Below are 19,919 nucleotides of genomic sequence, written 5' to 3' on the forward strand. Positions count from 1 at the left end.
TTGGCCTAGAAGTTTTCCAGTTTGATGTTGAAACAGCTTATCTACACGCTGATCTTGATGAAGAAATTTATGTCAAAGGTCCTCCAGGTTTCCGACAGCAAGAAGGGGATACTTGGTTTCTACACAAAAGTCTTTATGGTCTGAAACAGTCTGGTTTAATGTGGTACTTATGTCTTTCTGACAAACTAAATTCAATGGGCTTTATTAAGTCCAAAACAGATGAATGCGTGTTTACAAAAAGATCTGATAATAGGTATGAGATAATTCTTGTTTATGTTGATGATATTGTTTATATTGGTCCAAATAAGCAGATGAGTGAATGTTTTGCTAAAGCTTTACAACAGTTTTTCACATTGAGGTCTTTAGGACATATTAACACTTATTTAGGTGTTCAAGTTACCAAAACTCAGAAGGGGTTCAGTCTTACACAGGAAGATAAGATTGAACAACTATTGCATCACTGCAACATGAAGGATGCTAAACCTGTGAGTATACCCATGCAAACTGATTTTCACAACTTGACACATGAACCGAGTCCTGAGTTCGAGGATCAAACACTTTATCGCTCAGTCATTGGGTCGCTGCTATATATTAGTAGTTGGACTAGACCTGACATTGCACTTAGTGTTAATCTTCTATCACGACATGTAGGAAAGGCAAAACAGTTTCATTGGACATGTGTTAAGAAATTATTGAGATATCTAAAACACACCAAAGACATGAAGTTGTTGTTAGAACCCACACATACTGACTATGCAGAGTTATGTTGTTATGCAGATTCAGATTGGGCAAGTGATAAGAAATCACGTAAAAGCACTTCAGGTTATATGATGTTTTTGAATGGATGTCCTGTTTACTGGCATGTGCGTAAACAGAATTTTGTTTCTTGTTTATTTATTTATTTATTTATTTATTTATTTATTTATTAGTTTTTATAAACCGCCCTTCTCCCGAGGGACTCGGGGCGGTGTACAGAGGAAGGAAGGTATACAGATGAACAATAAAAATAATAAAAACAATAGTGAAAACAAACTGGGTCCCCAATTAACGCTATCATGCCAGGCCGGACTGCTGGAACAAGAAAGTTTTTAAGTCGCGTCGGAAGGTACGGAGGTCGGGGGCCATCCGGATTTCGGTTGGTAAGCTGTTCCAGAGGGCTGGCGCACCCACTGAGAATGCCCTCCCCCTGGGGGCCACCAGCCGACATTCCTTGAGCGGTGGCACCCTGAGGAGGCCCTCTCTGTGGGAGCGCACAGGACGGTGGGGTGCTGACATTGGCAGAAGGTGCTCCCGTAGGTAGTCCGGACCCATGCCATGTTCTTCTACAGAAGCTGAGTATGCTTGTGTTTCAGATGCATGTAATTCTCTAACGTGGTTTGATGCTTTAGTCACAGATATCTGGACACCTCCGATTCGACCAATCACTGTGATGGAGGACAACGAATCTGTGGTCTATATATCTGAGAATCGCTTTACAGGTTCCAGGTCTAGACACATTGACAACCGTTACCAAAATATAAGACAAGCAGTTAAACAAGGTTTTGTCAAATTGCAGTATGTGCCTACACATGACCAAATTGCTGATATGTTGAACAAACCACTTCCTACAGCCCAACATGAGTATCTGCGCAAGAAGATGTGCCTTATCTGATTTTCTGCTTCGCTGACAAAAGAAGGGGATGTCACTGCGTGTTTTTTAATTTTGCCAGCTTCGCTCATTCCTAAGTGTACATCTCTTTTTTGCTCTGCACCTTATATTATCTTGTAACCATAGTGACTCTAACTATGTCCAGCCAATGTTTTGGTTTTAAACTGTTTTGTGCGCAGGCCTAGAAAAAGGTCTTACAGTTTCTGTTTTACTTTCTTCCTCTTCTGCCTGATGGAAGAATGTGGTCAGTTTAGGTCTTTTTTTTCTCATTAAAAGTTTTACTACAGAATATGCCTTGGATTTCTTTTCTTTGATATTGACCATGCAAATGAACCACGGTCCATCCACCTCTGGTCGGACTGTTAATTGTTCCGCGACAATCATAAGTCACGGTTGTATGACCATAAGATGTTACAAATGGCTGTAAATATGGCTGTGTTGCCAAGTGCCCAAATTTTGGTCGCGTGACCGCATAGAAGGCCCAACATCCTCTGCAGGTTGTAAATCCCCTTCTTCGGGTCCACTGTAACTTTGAATGGTCACTAATCCATGTTGGTTGTACTTAAATATATTTTTAAATGACTTCTTCCATTTTCTCCATTCAAAGTGATCTAACACATCTAAATGTGTTTACATAGTTTAATTATATAGGATTTGGTTACTGACAATCTCTTTATGCATACTTATCTTCATTCCCAAATTTGTATTTTCTCTTTTAACAAGGCATTTTTGTTTGTTGGATTTATCATCTACAATATATTTTCTATCCATTTTTATTTTTCTACGAATGAAATGTTGGAAAGAAAATATATAAAGGTGGTTAGGATTGTATTACCTGTCCACCAAGAGAATAACTCTGATAATAGAACAGAACCATATTTGGTGCGATGGGAGAAGTTGATAAAAGAAAAATCAGTTTTAAAATGAGCCAAATAACTGCCAGGGGCTACAGAGCAAAATGTTCCTGAAAACAATGTTTATATATAATTAGTATATTACTGAGGCTTGAAAAACTATTGATAAATAAAATTCTATCAAACTAACCACGTGCTAATATTTTTCATTCATTTTTCATTTTATCTTTAAATTATTAAAAAGAATGTACATTTACTCCCCCCCCAAGAGTCAGACTAATGTCCCAAAAGTTTCCACTTAAACTTAATTAGCTTTTTGAAATTATTAACATGTAAGTTACACTGGTTCACCTTTCCACCACACCTTAATCTTAACTCATTTGAAACCTGGAGGAACAAGTGAGTTTATCTGTACTGTAAACTAGTTATCTGCTAAGGAAGCAATCTTAAGATCAGATAATAGACATGATGGGGAAAAGTTCTCTCCTTATTTCTTGATTGTTACATAAAGTTGCACACTACCAAATCATCAGACTCACAGTAGTTTACAGTTGGTGGAGACAAAGTTTGCCAATCAATAGCATATCTTTCTGGCACCCACTGAAAGTTTTGTAGACATAAATATATCCTGGTGGTATTTCTTCTGGCAATAGCTCCTAAAATACCTGTTTCAGAGAAAGGGTTGAATGTACATCCCACATTATCCAAAGCCCTATCATCTCCTAGCACAGAAGTCCCCAACCTTTTGGGACCGGTTCCGTAGAGAAAGGTTTTTCCCCAGACCAGAGGGTGCATGGTTTTGTGTGCTGCCTGCATCTCGCGAATGGGGCTTTCCTTTTTTGTGCAGACCAGTTACTGGCATACCGTGGCCCGGTACTGGTCCATGGACCAGGGGTTGGGAACCTCTGTCCTAGCACATCATTGGACTGGAGTCCAAAGCTTTGTTAACTTTTCACTGCGTATTTTCCTTCTTATTGACATCAGTGAAAGTTGATAATGAAGCTTTGTTTCTTGTGGCTGGAAAACAGATTTTAAGTTTCTACGTCTAGGGATTCTTTTGAGCTCATTCTTTTGTGAGCCGCTCTGGACTGTTGATTGAAAATCAGTTTTTCCTGCCTTGGATGGTCTGAAAAAATGGGAGTAGGAATTAAAATTACCCATACTTCTTGTCTCTGCTTCTGTAGAATGTTTAAGGAAAAGATTTCCTGCATAATTAAAACTGTATAAATGAGGTATAAACACACTTAAAAAGAATTTTTCTAAAAATCCAATTTTACTGTTGCAGTTGAGGAAGCAGTAATCTGTCTCATATTATATAGATCTACCAAGTGGTCCACATGTATATCGTCTGGAAGATCTTGCTTATACAAGAAGTGGAGACAAAGGCAACACAGCAAATATAGGTATTGGTCAATCCTATTTTAAAAAAGAACTTCTAATTAAAAATACACATAAGTATTATGCCATAATTATTCTTTGTGTAGTTATAATTGTGATTCCAAAGCAATGTAAGAAAATGATAAAGATTTTTTTAAATGTACCAGTTCATATTTCTGTTACTTTTCATAATAAAGGGTTTGATGGTTGGGTTTTATCTTGTACTCCTGCTTCCACTTTTTGATTCTCTTTTTAGAAAAGTTTAAGTTTAAAGAGAAACATTTATACTCAAAGTAGTTAAAAGATTGACTAACTTAACACTCTTCACTACTCATAAAATACTTCTCATCTCCTCTGAATCAAACTTAACATAATTTTGTAGATAATGTCATGCAGTTTTTTTGGCAACTGTATGAAATTAGTTTGTCACTGCCTTATCTTCTGACTTCCTAATTCAGCCTGCAGCTCTGATCTTCCATTTAAATACTAACAAAGCCTGACCCTGTTTAGCCAAGACTCCATCAGTCAGGTACTGTCCTAACTGAGATAAGATCACACAACCCACGTACTAAAATTACCTAATTCCTATTTGTTTTTTTTTATTGAAAAGTTTTACAGTACATTTTATCTTTAACAATCCCCCCCTCCCTCCACCCACCCCTACCTAACCCTCCCTATCCCTCCCCCCATTCCCCCCTCCCCCCCCCAACTTCCCAGAGCTAAGTACAAGGTATAAAAACAAAGAACAATCATAAACATCCATATGCTAACAACAATAAACTATTAAGTCTATCGCACTCTAGCTCATATAAAATGACTACAAGCAATACTGATATTACATAAAAAAGAGAAGAAAGAAAAAAAAAGAAAAGAAAACTTATTCAAATGCTAAATGAAACTTTTTAGTCCCATATTTGTTCTGGATATAATCAATCCACTTTTTCCACTCCATAATATAACGTTCTTGCAAATGATCCTTCAAATGAGCCGAAATCTTTGCCATTTCCGCCAGGTCAGAAACTTTAAGAGTCCATTCTTCTATAGTCGGCAGTTCCTCCTTCTTCCAATATTGACCTATTAAGAGTCTTGCTGCTGTGATTAAATTCAACATCAACTTAATGTCCACAACAGTAGCATCTGTAATTATACCCAATAAAAACAATTGCGGACAAAACTTTATCCTTTGCTTGAAGATCTTCTGCATATTCCACCAAATTTTTATCCAAAAAGCCTTAACCTTTTTGCAGGTCCACCATATATGAAAATACGTTGCATCTTCGCCACCACATCTCCAACATTTAGGTTGATAGTTCGGATACATACTTGCAAGCTTTTTAAGATCTAAATGCCATCTATAAAACATTTTATAAAAGTTCTCTCTTAGGTTTTGAGCTTGTGTAAATTTTACGTTCCTCACCCAGATCTTTTCCCACGTGTCCATTGTAATAACTTCTTGAATATTCTGGGCCCATTTTATCATACAGTCTTTAACAAGTTCTGTTTCTGAGTCAATATCTATCAATGCAAGATAAATCCGTTTGATATGTGCTGGACCCTGGTTTCTAATTTGCTTTATCAAATTTTCATCAGTCATTGAGAAACCAATTTTCTGATCTTCTTTCCACCTGGCACGTAATTGACTATATTGAAACCAAGTTTGAACGATCTTCTCATCTCGCAAGAGATTGTACGGCTTCAAACACCAGACGTTCCTTTCCAAGCTTAAGATCTCCTTATACGTAGTCACATCATGTTTGAAGCCAACATTTATGTTTTCTATTGCATGTTTCAGGATTGCCCACAATGGCATCTTGTAGTCTAACTTATGTCTATACTTCTTCCAGACTCTCAACAATGCCTGTCTTAAAATATGCACTTTAAACACATTATCTACCTTCTTATCATACAACAAATATGCATGCCAGCCAAATAACAAGTCGTGGCCCTCAAGATTTAATAATCTCCCTTGTGTCAAATTAATCCAGTCACTTATTCCTGACAACGCAGCAGCTTCATAATATAATTTAAGATTAGGCATTTTAAGACCACCTCTTTCACGAGTATCCTGCATAATCTTAAGTTTAACTCGTGGCCTTTTCCCTGCCCACACAAATTTATTGATACCCCGTTGCCATTCTTCCAAATTAGAGTCTTTTTTAAGAACCGGTATCATTTGGAATAAAAATAAAAATTTAGGCAGGACATTCATTTTCACTGCTGCAATTCTTCCCAGTAAAGACAATTGCAATTTTTCCCAGCTCTCCAATTCTTTTTGAATTTTTCCCCATAACTTTTCATAATTATTTTTATATAACTTTGCATTTGAGGGTGACAAATACACCCCCAAATATTTAACCCTTTTAACAATCTCAAATCCAGTTAATCCTTCTAAAAGGGCCTTTTGCGATGCTGTCATGTTTTTGGCTAAAATTTTTGTTTTTTGTACATTAACCTTAAATCCAGAAACCTTCCCATATTGCATTATTATCTCCATCAGGTCCACAACAGAGTTTTCTGGCTGGGTCACCGTAACAACCAGATCGTCTGCAAACGCCCTCAATCTATAATCCTGATCTCTAATTTGAATACCCTTAATTTTTTCCGAGTTCCGTATTTTTATCAATAATATCTCCAATGTTAAAACAAATAATAGAGGTGATAACGGACACCCTTGTCTTGTGCCCTTCTCAATATTGCATACTTCAGTCAGGCTATTATTTACTATTATTCGGGCAGTTTGTTTTTGATATAATGCCCTAATTGGTTGTAAAAATTTATCCCCAAAATTCATTTTATCTAAAACTTTCATCAGAAATTGCCAATCCAATTGATCAAAAGCTTTTTCAGCATCTAGAAAGATTAGCGCCGCAGGGATCTGGTTGTTCCTTTCCAAAAACTCCACCACATCAACTATATGCCTCACATTATTTTTCATTTGTCTACCACTAATAAACCCAGTTTGATCCCCATGAATCATCTGTTGCAAAACCCTCATCAATCTATTAGCTAACACCTTAGCAAATATCTTGTAGTCTGTGATATTGGTCTGTAGTTTCTTACTTGGGTGACATCCTGATCTTCCTTCGGAATCAAAGAAATAAAAGCAGTTCTCCAAGACGGAGGCACCCTTCCTCCCCTCTGAATTGTCTGAAACAATTCCCTTAATGGCTTTATCAGCTCCAATTGTAAATTTTTGTAATAGACCGCAGTCAGTCCGTCCGTGCCTGGCGCTTTGTCCACCTTCAATTGCTTAATTGCTAAAAAAATTTCTTCTTCTGTTATCAATTGATTAATCTCTTCCTTTTGTTCTTGTGTGAGAACCGGTATGCTAGCATTCTTCAAATATACATCAATATCTGTTTCATTAATCTTCTCCTTAACATATAATTTGGAATAAAAATCCACAAAGGCTTCCTTGATAAGATCCTGTTGAAACACAACCTTTCCTTTGTGTTCAATTTTATCTATGTTAGAAGCCCTTTGTTTTTTCCTTAACCTGTAGGCTAACCACCTACCTGGTTTATTGGCATTGCAAAAAGTATTATGCCTAGCAAACCGTAAGTTAGTTGCCACCTGTTCAGCCATCAACTTATCAAATTGTCCTCTTAGCAAGTTAATAACCTCCTTAATCTTCACATCCAATGGATTCAAAATTAGGGCCTTTTCTTTTTCCCTAATTTCATTCTCCAGTTCTTTCCTCCTAACTTCCAAATTACGTCTGTATTTATTATTCATATATATTAACACCCCTCTCATATAGGCTTTGCTAGCATCCCAAACCATGTCCATAGAAGTATCCTTGTTCATATTAATTTCAAAAAAATCCTTCATCTGCTTTTTGCATTCTTCCACATTTCTCTGATTTCTAAACAAATTCTCATTTACGCGCCAGGAGCGCCTATCTCTATTGTCCTTGTTGATCTCTAACCAGACTGGACTATGGTCAGATATAGTTCTTGCACAAATCTTTATCTTCTTGGTCCTAGAAAAAAAATCATTAGTCAGTAATATAAAATCAATCCTAGAAAAAGATTGATGTCTATCAGAAAAAAAAGTATAATCCTTTTCATGTAAGTGTGTATCTCGCCAAATGTCTCGCAATTCCAGATCATCCTTCATTTCAAAAAAAGATTTAAGCAATCTAGCATGACTCGGGGCACGCTTAAAAAAACCAGATTTGTCCAGCTGTACATCCAGGACACCATTCCAATCTCCCATAAAAATAAAAGATTTATAATCCAACTGGGTAATCTTTGTATGTAGTAAACTAAAAAAAACAGTTTGTTGTTGATTAGGAGCATACAGTCCAACTAAAAGCGTTTTTTTGCCTTCTAACAGCAAATCTATCATAACATATCTTCCTTGTTTATCTACTTCAATTAGTTCCGCTGTCAGAGTATTCTTGACATAAATAACCACTCCATTTTTCTTATTCATTGCAGAAGCAATAAATTGCGTGCCCAGCCTTGAGTTCAACAAATACTTTTGGTCCATAACCCTAATATGCGTTTCTTGCAAGCAGATAACATCAGTCTTAAATTGTTTTAAATATTGAAAAACTTGCTTTCTCTTCTGTGGTGAATTTAATCCATTAACATTCCAGGTTAAGAACTTAGTCGCCATTCTTGGCATCCCGAAGCTTCTGGAGCACGTCTGCCAGGACCCCTTTAACTTCCTTAGGCCGCGCCCCTCCCACAGCTTCACTGTAAGTACGCTTTGGAGGTTCCATAACTTTCTGCTGATCTTGCTCTTGCTCTTGTCTCACTCGTCTTAAGGCGGCACGCGTCATCCTCTGCTCTCCAACAGCTGCCGATGATACTGTAATTTGATCCCCTCCAGCACCATTCTCCTCTATCTGTATTCCTTCAGCATCTTGAGGCTTTCCCTCGCCATTTCCCTTTACAGATTCCAAAAGTGGTAGAGGGGTTGCTTTTAAAACTTTACTGTAAAAATCACGTGCCTGAGTCACTGTAACCAAACGATGTCTTTTACCTTCGTGCATCACCACCATGCCCACTGGAATCTCCCATCTAAACTTGATGTCGCATTTCTTAAGTTCCTGTGCTAAAAAGGCAAAATCTTTCCTTCTCCTTAAAATCTTTGGAGGAATCTCTTTTAAGACCAAAACTTCTTGCTCAGCAACCACAAACTTAGTATCATAAGCAACTTGGATAACTTCATCCCTAATTGCTCTCTTTGTAAAGTAAACCACCACATCTCTAGGTAACTTCCTCTGCCTTGCAATCCATGAGTTCACACGAAAGATTTTGTCTATACTTCCCTCAATTTCAGCTGCTGACTGGCCCAGTACCGCTTCCAAAGCCTCAGAGACCAACTGCTTTAAATCTTCTTTAGGATTCTCTTTTAAGCCTCTGATTCTGATAGCAAACTCCATCTGATGGTACTGGACGAGGGTCAAGTCTCCATCCATTTTATCCCTTATATTTTCATTCTCTAATACTTTTGCTTCTAATATAGAATTCTTTTGACTAAGATCCTCCATTTTTTCATCCAAGCATTGCACACATACAGCCACACCTTCAATTGCAGGCAAGATGTCTGCCCTCATTGCTCTAAACTTCTCTTCCATCTTCTCCTCCAGTTTCTCCTCCAGCTTTTCCATCATATCTGACATTAATTGTGAATGCTTTTCGAAGGCATCCTGTAAATCCTTAAGCGTCAATGCAGGTGCAGGAGGAAGCAAAGCTTGCAACGAAGTCTGTTGCACCGGGGAAGCCCCCGCAGTCCGGAGAACTTTGGAAGCTTTAGTCGCCATCTTCCCCCACTTTCACTTGCTGCGCACTTTCACTTTAAAGCCATAAAGTCCATTGAGCTAGAGAGTAAAGATAAAAGTCCACTTCACCTTGACCTCCTGTACCGCTCTGCCTGCGTCTTCATACTCAAGAGTCTTTCCTTCTGGCAGGGGTGGTTGCTAACGCTTGGCTCTGCTCCAAAAATCACGGAGCAGAGACGCTGCACAGCCCGGAGCAAACCCAGGCTTCGGGGGGGCTCGATCCTTCAGCCGCCCAAACTTAAAGCTCAGGCGGCCCCGGAGAGCTCAACCCCTACCTGGGACCTCACCCCCTCCTCTTCTCCCGGGGAGGGGGCTTCCGAATCACCAAAACAGCTGATCGGCGCTGTTTTCAGTAATTCAACAAAGCTGCGGAGCGGACAGCCCGGAGATGGCTGTCTTCAGCGTCACGTCGCCACCGGAAGACCTACCTAATTCCTATTTGTGATTATATATGATCACAGTTAATTGAGTTCAGTAGCCAGGAATAGGACCTTCTTGGTGGCAGTGTCTCATTATGTAAACATCTTTCAAAAGAACTATAATGTTATCTTGTTTTAAAGAAGAGTTAAAGTCACACCCCTTATCCAGATATTTGTAGGGCACCAACTGTTCTACAACCAGGCTGTTTTTCATACTATATTTTCACATTTATGTTTTTTAGCATGTGTTTTTGTTATTCTTCCTTTTGATTGTTTTTAGCAAATCAGCTGTTCGTTTTGTATAGTAATTTGGTCTCTTTCATTGTACAAACATGCAGTACGAGTAGAGTAGAGTAGAGTAGAGTAGAGTAGAGTAGAGTAGAGTAGAGTAGAGTAGAGTAGAACAGAATAGAATAGAATAGAACAGAACTGGAAGGGACCTTGGAGGTCTTCTAGTACAGCCCCTTGCTCAAGCAGGAGAACCTATACCATCTCAGACAAGTGACTGTCTAGCCTCTTCTTAAAAATCTCCAGTGATGGAGCGCCCATGATTTCTGTAGGCAAGCTGTTCCACTGGTTAATTGTCCTTACTGTCAGGAAGTTTCTCCTAAATTCCAGGTTGCTTCTCTTTTGATCAGTTTCCAACCATTGTTTCTTGTCCTGCCCTCTGGTGCTTTGGAGAATAACGTGACCCCCTCTTCTTTGTGGCAGCCCTTCAAATAATGGAAGACTGCTGTCATGTGTCCCCTATTTCTTCTTTTCTTTTTTTTTTTAATAATATTTTATTGATTTTCTCATTTTACAGTTGGATATTTAAAAAGCAACGTGATGACTGGGTAAATCAATACTTCAATAATGTACATAAATCTTTAGTATAGATCTCATGTTATAACATCAAATATTTCCTCTCTTTTTCCATTAATATCTGTTATATTAGGCTAGTACAATTCTTATATCTTAATTACGTTTACACTTAATCCTTGTATTCAATCAATGTCCTGTTATTGCTTTTTTCAAGCTTTAATTTCCCATCAATATTCAAGAAAACACTATTATTTATAATTTCCAAGTACTTTATGTTTAGGTGACCAAAAGTTTCCCTTATCTCAACTTCTCCCTTTTTCCCTTTTCATGCCAAAGTCTAATATTCTGGTTACACATCTTATCTGCTTGATTATAACGTTACTCTATTTTCTAAAAGTTACCTATTTTCCACCATATTCAACCATCTAATTGGTAATATAATATCCCCTCTAATGAGTCAAAGCCATTATTTTCTTCAGCCTTACTCTGGCTTTCTTCCTTTGCCAGCTAACCTTCCAAGTCAGTGCCTTTGAATCATCAAATAATTTTCCCTCTATTTTTATATATATTATTTGGAATAAGAAAGACCATTTGGCTGATTTTTTTGGAAGAGCAAGCCCATTGATATTAATTAAACCACCTCCTTGTTACTCCAATTTCCCACAATTGTCCTGATAGCTTTATCTTCCATTCAGTCTGTTCTTCCTTTTCCTTAAGTATATTCTGATTTCTTGATTTGTGAAAAGTTTTTTTTCCATTTTCAATGTTGTCACTCCATTTTCTAATTTTTCAGTTGGTTGGGTCTGTTGGTCAGTTGGGTCCTCTGTCTTAGTGTTTAGTTGTTCCAATTTTCCTTTTGTTTTCTGCATTGTTAATTCTTTGCTTGTAATCAAGATCTGGGTTTGTATAATTAAGCTAAAACATTGTTCCTTTGTGTTGCTTCTTATTTTATCACAAGCTGAAAGAATAGTTTAGTACATTGATTTCAACATGGAAAGGAATTTTTCCTGATCTTCATCCATATCTTCTGGATAATATGTTAAGTTGAAGACTTTAGAATCAAACGTTAAAATAATTTTTTGTCTTTTGTAGCTGGGTATGGGACATCTATTTCACCTTTTATAGGTGGTCTTTATAATAAAAATTGTTTATCAAATAAGAGTTTATAATCCAAGGTGTTCCATCATCTCGTGTAATAATATATGCTTCTCAGGCAGGGAAATAGGAAAGCAGTTCCCCAAGCATAACTCTGAGAGTCAGTAAAAGTTTACATTCATAGTTCAAGCAGGCCAGCTTCCAAAACAGTACATCATCCCTGCCTCACAGATAAGCTGCCCCCAAATCCCTTCTTTGCAGCTGGGTTTTTCAAAGGTGGCAGCTGTCAAGGCCAAACAAATTTTATCTGAAGTCTGGGTTTCAAGCCAGGTATCTGTTAGGCAATAACAAATTGTAATGCCATAATTCACCACATGATGTCATCAACACCGTTTTATAGCTTTTTAAGTCCAAAACTTATATGGTGGTTTTTCATCTTTATTTTTAAAGAAAAGTCTCTAATAAGAAAAAAGAAAACTTTTAGTCCCCAAGTTTCAAAAGAATATATATCCAATTAGGTTAAAATTAATCTTATGGTTGTTCTGTTTCCCCTGGGTAGTTTCTCTCTCTCCTCATGGGGAAAAATGCTTTGGGCAGCTTTTTCAGGAAACAAAACTTAGAATCTTAAAGAGAGGGTCAGGTCTCACCCAGTTTCATCCGTGTTGCTTGAAAGTTGCTTGGTGGTGCTTTTGACTTCAGCTGTCAGCAGCTTTGTGACCCACCAGATTGGAGGGCTTCCCCAGATCAAGCGGAAGGGCTGCTGCCCTTCTGTGATCAAACAGAGGTCCCCTCCTTGCTTGTCACCTCTATGGGGCGACTTTCGACCCTTTCCAGGATTCCCCAACAGAGCAAATTCAGGCATGAAAGATGGAGCCCTGTCTTTCTGTGTCCATGGTGCCGTGACATCAAGCCAAAGGTTTCTTTTTGTGTGAAGATTGACACAAAGTATGAGTTAAGCAGCTCTGCTTTCTCCCTGTTGCATGTAACTTCCTTGCCATTTTCTCTCTTTAGTGGGCCTACAGTTTTCTTGATTTCCTTGATTAAACAAATACTAGTTGGTGGTACAAAGATAGATTTAGTCTTGAATGGCTGAAGTTTAAAATAATGTGGACTGAATGGTTTGTTTTGTAAAAATAATAACATTGTTAGGTAATCTATGCAGAATAACAAGTAATTCTGTTCTGTTTGTTTATAACAGGTGTCATAGCCCGCCACCCCCTTTACTATCCATACCTGAAGAAAACATTAACTGCTTTGGCTGTAGAAGATTATTTCCACCATCTTTTAGAAAGAGAACAGCCTGAAGAAAACTTGGTATCACGGTAGGCAATCATTTAATTGAAGTTTTCATGCAGTATTGTTTGATTATATTTAATCAAATTAGATTACATGAAAATCCTCATGTAAAACAAGGCCTAATTGTTTGGCAAACAGTATATTGCTCACACATGTACCTACAATGATGTTGATTCAGTCCTACAGAAGAAACAGAGTGAGTTATTAAAGAAATCTGCAATACCCTACTATCTGCTAGTAAAATATGCAATGGACCCTCTATACTTTTTAAATAGGACAATGGAGAATAAGTACTTGTACAGCAGTGATAAGATAAACACCTCCAGTTATAGTGCTGTGGACCATTCTGTGTCAGGACTCTTCCTCAAAAGCTGAACAGGCTGCTTAATGTTCCTTTTATCCTGCCTTTTAATTTAGTATTTGTCTTTAAGTCCATTACCCAACTGTTCACCTCCAAATGCAATTCTTTAATTTTTGGAGTTTACTACCCATGTTTCTTATTGTAAAGATAAATATATGAAGAAGAGAATAAGAAAAATGTTGATGATAGCAAGAACAGCAGGAAAAAAAAATCTTCATTCTGTTACAAATGAAGTCTCGTGGTCACAAACAGGAATAATATTGAAAATATTTTAGGGTTAGGGTTAGGGTTGTATATGCTGTATTCCTATATTTCTATTTATTTATGTTTATATTTGGTATAACAACATATATGCCCACGTAATTTTCACCCACAGTATATATGGGTGGGAATTTTATGTACCTATCATTCTGGAAGCAATATGGGCCATCCACAATGGAAGAGCTATAAGTATATATTTGAGAACTTATCAATACATGTTTTTTTAATGAATGAACTTTCTTGAGTCCAGATATACTTCCTAAAATATATATTCAGAAGAGTATTAGAAATGAGGAAAAGAGTCCCCATCTCCAAAGTCTAAAACAAGCTGGTTTTAAGGGGAAGAAATTCAGTTAGGGCAGATTAAGATAGATGAGTAATATACTAGAAGCTGCTCCATAGCAAGAAAGTGGGTCAGGATGTGTGAAGTGGAAGCAGGAGAGATTGGAGGGCTGAGACTTCTTTAACTTTATGGGCCTGGCTCTCTGTTACTATAATAATTCTAAATTCTATCAGAAATGGGTATGGTATATCCTTGGGTCTAAATATGAAGGTTTTCCATTATTAAATTAAAATGTGTTCTACTAAAACTGAGAACATTCTAACATTTTATGTGAAATCTTCTACAACTGATTCAATACTTCTCTAGTTATTTGTCATATTGGTGGATTATGAACAATAATGGTCAATGCTTCTTTTTCAATTAGACAATTCAGAGATAAGAAAAAAGTAAAATCTTTCACTGCTGTTATGAAAACTGTTGAAATAAAATTAAAATGTTCGATTATTTTAATAATGAAACCATGGACGTTACGTTCTTTTAATAATGTATTAATAGAGTAATGTGAATAGAATTAAAAGAAACTTACAAAAGAAAGAACCCTTTTGTGTATGCCTTAAGAATTAGAAGGAATTATATTCACATGTTTTAAGCTTCCTGAAGCTTCTTATTGAACTGCGATAAACACTGTGTTCCTAAAGGAACAAGAACAAATGGGAACAAATGTTCTATTGAACAAAGAGTTACATAAAAACATTACTTGTAAAATGAAAAGATGGATATCATTCTTCGATACTATCAGTATAATTTTTGTATTTTTCAAATTGCCAAAAATATTAGATAACTTTTTAAATATAAAAATGTAACTCCTACTGTCTAAAACCATTTTGAAAAACATGTGAACAGTTATCTGTTATCTCTGCTATCAGTTCCACATTCAGTCAGTCTATTTATGGAGAAGATATTGAAAGCCATAGCACATTTTACCTGAATTCATTTGTAATGCTTCATGTGACTGGTGTCTATATAAATCTTTTTCTTCAATATGGGTGAAACAGGCATCTTTGTTTCCACATATTCTTTTACAGAATTCTTAAAAATTTGCTTTAGGAACAGCTCCAATAAATTAAGCCTAGAATTTTCTATCTATCATCAGTTAATAAGTCCCAAATGAGTTCATGATTTTTTTTCTAAGATGATACATAAAGATTGTGATCTTAAAGTTTGGTGAGTCACCATATTAAAAAAAATCTAGGTAAATTAAATTTAAGCAAAGGCTTAATTCATTTAAAAATATTGTTTTTAAAATGGGAACTTAAGATACCATAAGGAGTAACTGAATGTGATTTTATATATATAAATAACTATTAAACTGAAAAGATCTAGGCTGAAATAAATGAAAGAATAAATAAAGCCGAAATATGGTTATCAACTATCTTTGTCATACCAAGGAAGATATGATGATTCTGTCAAAAGCAAATTATTTTCAGAGAGACATGAAATAGTAGTGATGAGGATCAATATATCACCTTCTGTTCTAGAAAAATCTGCTAACCCTGGTTATTCCAGGACATTCCTAACAGGTGTTTCTAACAGTGCTCTCCATTATTTAGAAGCAGACATAAAGGATAACTACTAGTTATTTCATATTAACAAGACTAAATAGCAACAACATTGAAGAAAAATAATCATGTAATGTTTCAATAAACTTAGAGAAGATGCTTTTCCATAGTTCTAAGGTAGCAATTTATTCTAACCTGTCCAGTCATACCATAATAAATTATTTTTGAATCACGGAATCAATTATGTGGAACAGGATCATTTGGGTATCAGTTTCAGCATGTAACCGGAATCCATTTTTCTATATTTTGCACTCTCATGTGCTGGAAAACAGATTTGGGCTTTCTGTGTAACTACCAAGTACTTAAAGAGTATTGTCATAGACTTCAGTCTTCTCATCTTCAAACTCTCTTTATAAAATTTAATTTTTAGTCCCCTGATCAATCTTGTTGCCTTTAAATTTCTGAAAAATTTCTCAAAAGCTAATCTCATTCAAAGTAAATAGGTATTTCCAGCTATGCTGTTTTTGCATTTCTGAGTTGTTGTCTTTGTTTTACATTCTCCTCATCTTTCTTTAAATAGATACAGTATGGTATTTTTTTATCTTTACAGATATGACTTGCCAGGAATATATGGATTAAATTTTGTTCTAAAAAACTCTCTTGGTGGTGGTGGCACAGCATCTCTGAGAAGTGACCCACAAGTAGGTATCTACTTATAAAGAATAATTCAGCTAGACTGTTCAGCAAAGCAAAGATTACATAAACTGGTATCAGTTTCAAATACCTAAGATACATATACAGAGGGATATAGAGAAATACATTTATCGAATACAGGTTCTAGTTAGTAGTATTTCACAAAATAAATTAATTAATCTTTTATATCAGACATGTTAAACTCAAGGGCTGTGGGCCATATCTGGCCCACAATGTGTTTAGATCTGGCCCACAGGCCCTCCCTGGAGACGGCAAAGTGCTGGCACCATCCCGGCCCATCCTAGTCTGGCCGGGCGGTCACCCTGGGTGTGTGTATAGGAGGCGGCAAGCGTGCAGGGGCTGGCGGTGCCAAACAGCAGCTGCAGCTCATTGGCTGGCAGCGATGGCCAGCTGGATGTGAGCCTAAGGAATCCAATAAGCCACACTCGGCCCCACCCCACCTGCACTGCATTCCTGCACCTCAGGGCCTTGCAGCCAGGCCACCACCGCCCCACCACCTGCCTTGCCCCCACGGTGGCTGCAGCAGCAGCCCTGTACAGCAGGAGCCCCTCTGCCCCTCCACTCATCTCTAGCCCAGAAAGCTCACAAACCTGGAGGGGAAGCTGCCATTACAGCCCGCCGAGCAAAGCAGCTACCTTGGAGTGGCTCCGATGAGCCTCACCCCTCCACACACACCACCCTCCTGTACCCACCATGAGCAACCTGGCCAAGGAGAGCAAGCACAGCAGCAGCAGCCTTGAGGAGGAGGTAAGCGTGGCTGGGCACCTACTCGGGGAAGCAGGGTTGGGCTGGCTGCACCTACCCAGTCATACCCATGTGGCCTCTTGAAGGCAGCCATAATGCTAATGTGGCCCTCAATGAAATTGAATTTGACACCCCTGTTTTAAATGAAACAGGTCAACTTATTGTTTCTTAGTAATGTACTTGAAAAGGGGAATCTAGCTATTAGTTTTATGTTACATAGTTCCTTTTATCAATCACTTTTATTTATTATAATACCAGCTGAGATGTCAGTCTCATATAATTAATTCTAGCTCTAAAATTCAGAATTTATTATAGCCAACTTTCAAATTGCCCTTTCTGCAGATTTCTCCTTTTTCCATATTGGCTTGAGGAAAGACCTTTGTTGCCATAAACAGAGGCCCAGAGGGACTCAAGTACCCCTCCAGGCCTCCGTTGTCAGTGGCAAACACCTTGAGGAAAGGACTTTGCCACCATAAACAAAGGCCTAGAGGGATGCACACGCCCCTCCTAGCCTCTGTTCTCAACGGCAACAGCTTTTTGCAAAGACGGCAAAAGTCTTTGCAAATGGAGGGAAGGCTTCAGTGCTTCAGGCCTTTCCTCTATTTGCAAAGCTTTTTGCTGCAGATCTTGTCCAGGCCTCCCTTTGCAGAGAACAGAGGCCTAAAGTACCATGAGATCACGTGAGATCAGCATGCATGAGCCCGTCCTGGCCTCGGTTCTCGACGGCAAAGGCTTTTTGCAAAGATAGCAAAAGACTTTGCAAATGAAGGGAAGGCTTCAGTGTTTCAGGCTTTCCCTCCATTTGCAAAGACTTTTGTCACAGTTCTTGTCCAGGCCTCCATTTGCAGAGAACAGAGGCTAAAAGTACCCTAAGTTCACACAAGATCAATAGCACGAAATCTCACATTACTGATCTCGCATAAGCTTGTGGTACTTTAAACCTCCATTCTGTGTGAATGCACTGAAGGCCTGAAGCACCAAAGCAGGCCAAGAAACTGAAGGCCCACAAGATCTTCGCAAGGTGAGTTACCACAGACCCAGTACCTGTGGAGACCCGGCTGGGGGGGCGGCGGAATAAGCAGGGCGAATGTTGCAGTGCCGCTGTGGTCATTCGTAAGGATGAACGACTGCCGTGGTGCTACAACATTCATAACTTCAGGACTGTGTCGTAAATAATTGGGGGGAGTTATGTTGTAACTTCAAACAGTTGCTATGTGAACTGTCGTAACTTGAAGATTACCTGTATGTATTATATAAATCCATGCATGTTATACTAGGGGTAAATCCCAGATTTATAATCAGGTATTAAAGGAGAAATAAAAACCAGCAAGAAAGCCAACCTCTTCAGAAGTAGATTATTCTATGCAGTGCTTTTTTGTAAAACAAAAAGGTGCCGGAACTCACACATGTCATACAACCTGCCTTGCCTACCCTACAAGGTTCCATCCAAAAAAGGTGCCGGAACTCCATTCTGAGCGTTCTATGAGAAAAAAAGCCCTGATTCTATGGGAGGTTGTTGCTCAAAGTGGTGACTATTGAGAAAATTTCACCTTTCTCCTGGCTGAGTTGGAACTACAGGTTTTTTCATTTATTTCTTTTACAGGGCAAGGCATTTGGACAAATGCTACTTGACTTCAAAATTAAAAATGTTCCAGATTTAAAATCTTTGACAGAATAACATCATTGTTTTTATTCCATTTTGAAAGTGCAGTATTTTAAATAAATTTAAAAAATTAAAAGTATTGGTGATGTTTATCATTTAAGGATTTAACTAATTCCTAACACTCAGATATGAGAATGTTCTGAGTAATGCCAGATCTGCTTCTTTGTATGTCACTGGTATTTCCTGTCTGCTGCACTGGATGATGATCCTATTTATTTCCTGTGAATATAATTAAGCAATAAATTATAGAATATTTTTCCAAGAGATAACTACTGCTCTCAAGTAAAAACTGTCTCTCTTTCTCTGCTGCTTGGTATTACAGATATAAAACTAGGAATACTGTGCGTAATTATAACTACAATTATTTATTCAAATTGTATGGCCACCCAAGATGAGCAACAGCTATCCACAATAATAATGGAATACTACTGGATTTGCCAAAATTAAATCGTATTACCATGGGGTCTAGACACTGTTATTGTGTTTGTCTGGCATATTTTCTAATAACTACTTCATTATGATAAGCAAAGGCATTTGCTTTGTTTGCAAGCAGACATAAAATATTGAACAAAAAAAATATTTAAGTAAAGCTTAGCTATTGGTAGAAAGGTGGAAGGAAAGTGAAGAGCATGACCAGAAGTATGGTGAATGAGTTTAATTAAAGTGGTGATGAGTACACTGTTAGAAGATCTGAAAGCTCAAGCTGAAGACAAACCATGTTGGAGAAGTCTGCCTATGTAATTGCTGAGAGTCAACATCAACTTGATGCACATACAGTAATCAAATCAATAGATGTAGATAAACATACAGAGATACATACTGTAGTAAATGTTTGGCAAGATTGATGACACGACGGTATATTGTCAGTAAAAAAATCTCTTTTAATTCTCTAGATTGTATAGATTGTGTTCAGCTATTCTGTATTTTCTGATCACTTTCCTAATACAGATAGTCCTCTACTTACAATCACAATAGAGCCCAAAATTTCTGTTGCTAAGCGAAACATTTGTTAGGTGAACTTTGCCCCATTATGGGACCTTTCTTGCC

General features: G+C 37.6%; 1 protein-coding gene across 2 annotated transcripts in view; it reads left to right on the forward strand.

Annotated features, from left to right (window-relative positions):
• The window catches only part of LOC308670913 (uncharacterized protein), a 110,544-nt gene extending 91,407 nt beyond the window's left edge, over nt 1-19,137 (forward strand). The window contains exons 17-20 of one of the 2 annotated variants that reach the window (XM_081332731.1): nt 3,822-3,905; nt 13,190-13,313; nt 16,362-16,452; nt 18,813-19,137. In XM_081332731.1, the coding sequence (XP_081188857.1) occupies nt 3,822-3,905; nt 13,190-13,313; nt 16,362-16,452; nt 18,813-18,887 (374 nt within the window). In that variant the 3' untranslated portion in view covers nt 18,888-19,137. The remainder of the gene's footprint in view (nt 1-3,821; nt 3,906-13,189; nt 13,314-16,361; nt 16,453-18,812) is intronic. The other variant, XM_081332732.1, reaches the window with a different exon arrangement.
• The last annotated feature ends 782 nt before the right edge of the window (nt 19,138-19,919 follow it).

The sequence above is a fragment of the Vipera berus genome (genome assembly GCF_964194415.1).
Source record: "Vipera berus genome assembly, chromosome: 7".
NCBI classification, from domain to species: Eukaryota; Metazoa; Chordata; class Lepidosauria; order Squamata; family Viperidae; genus Vipera; species Vipera berus.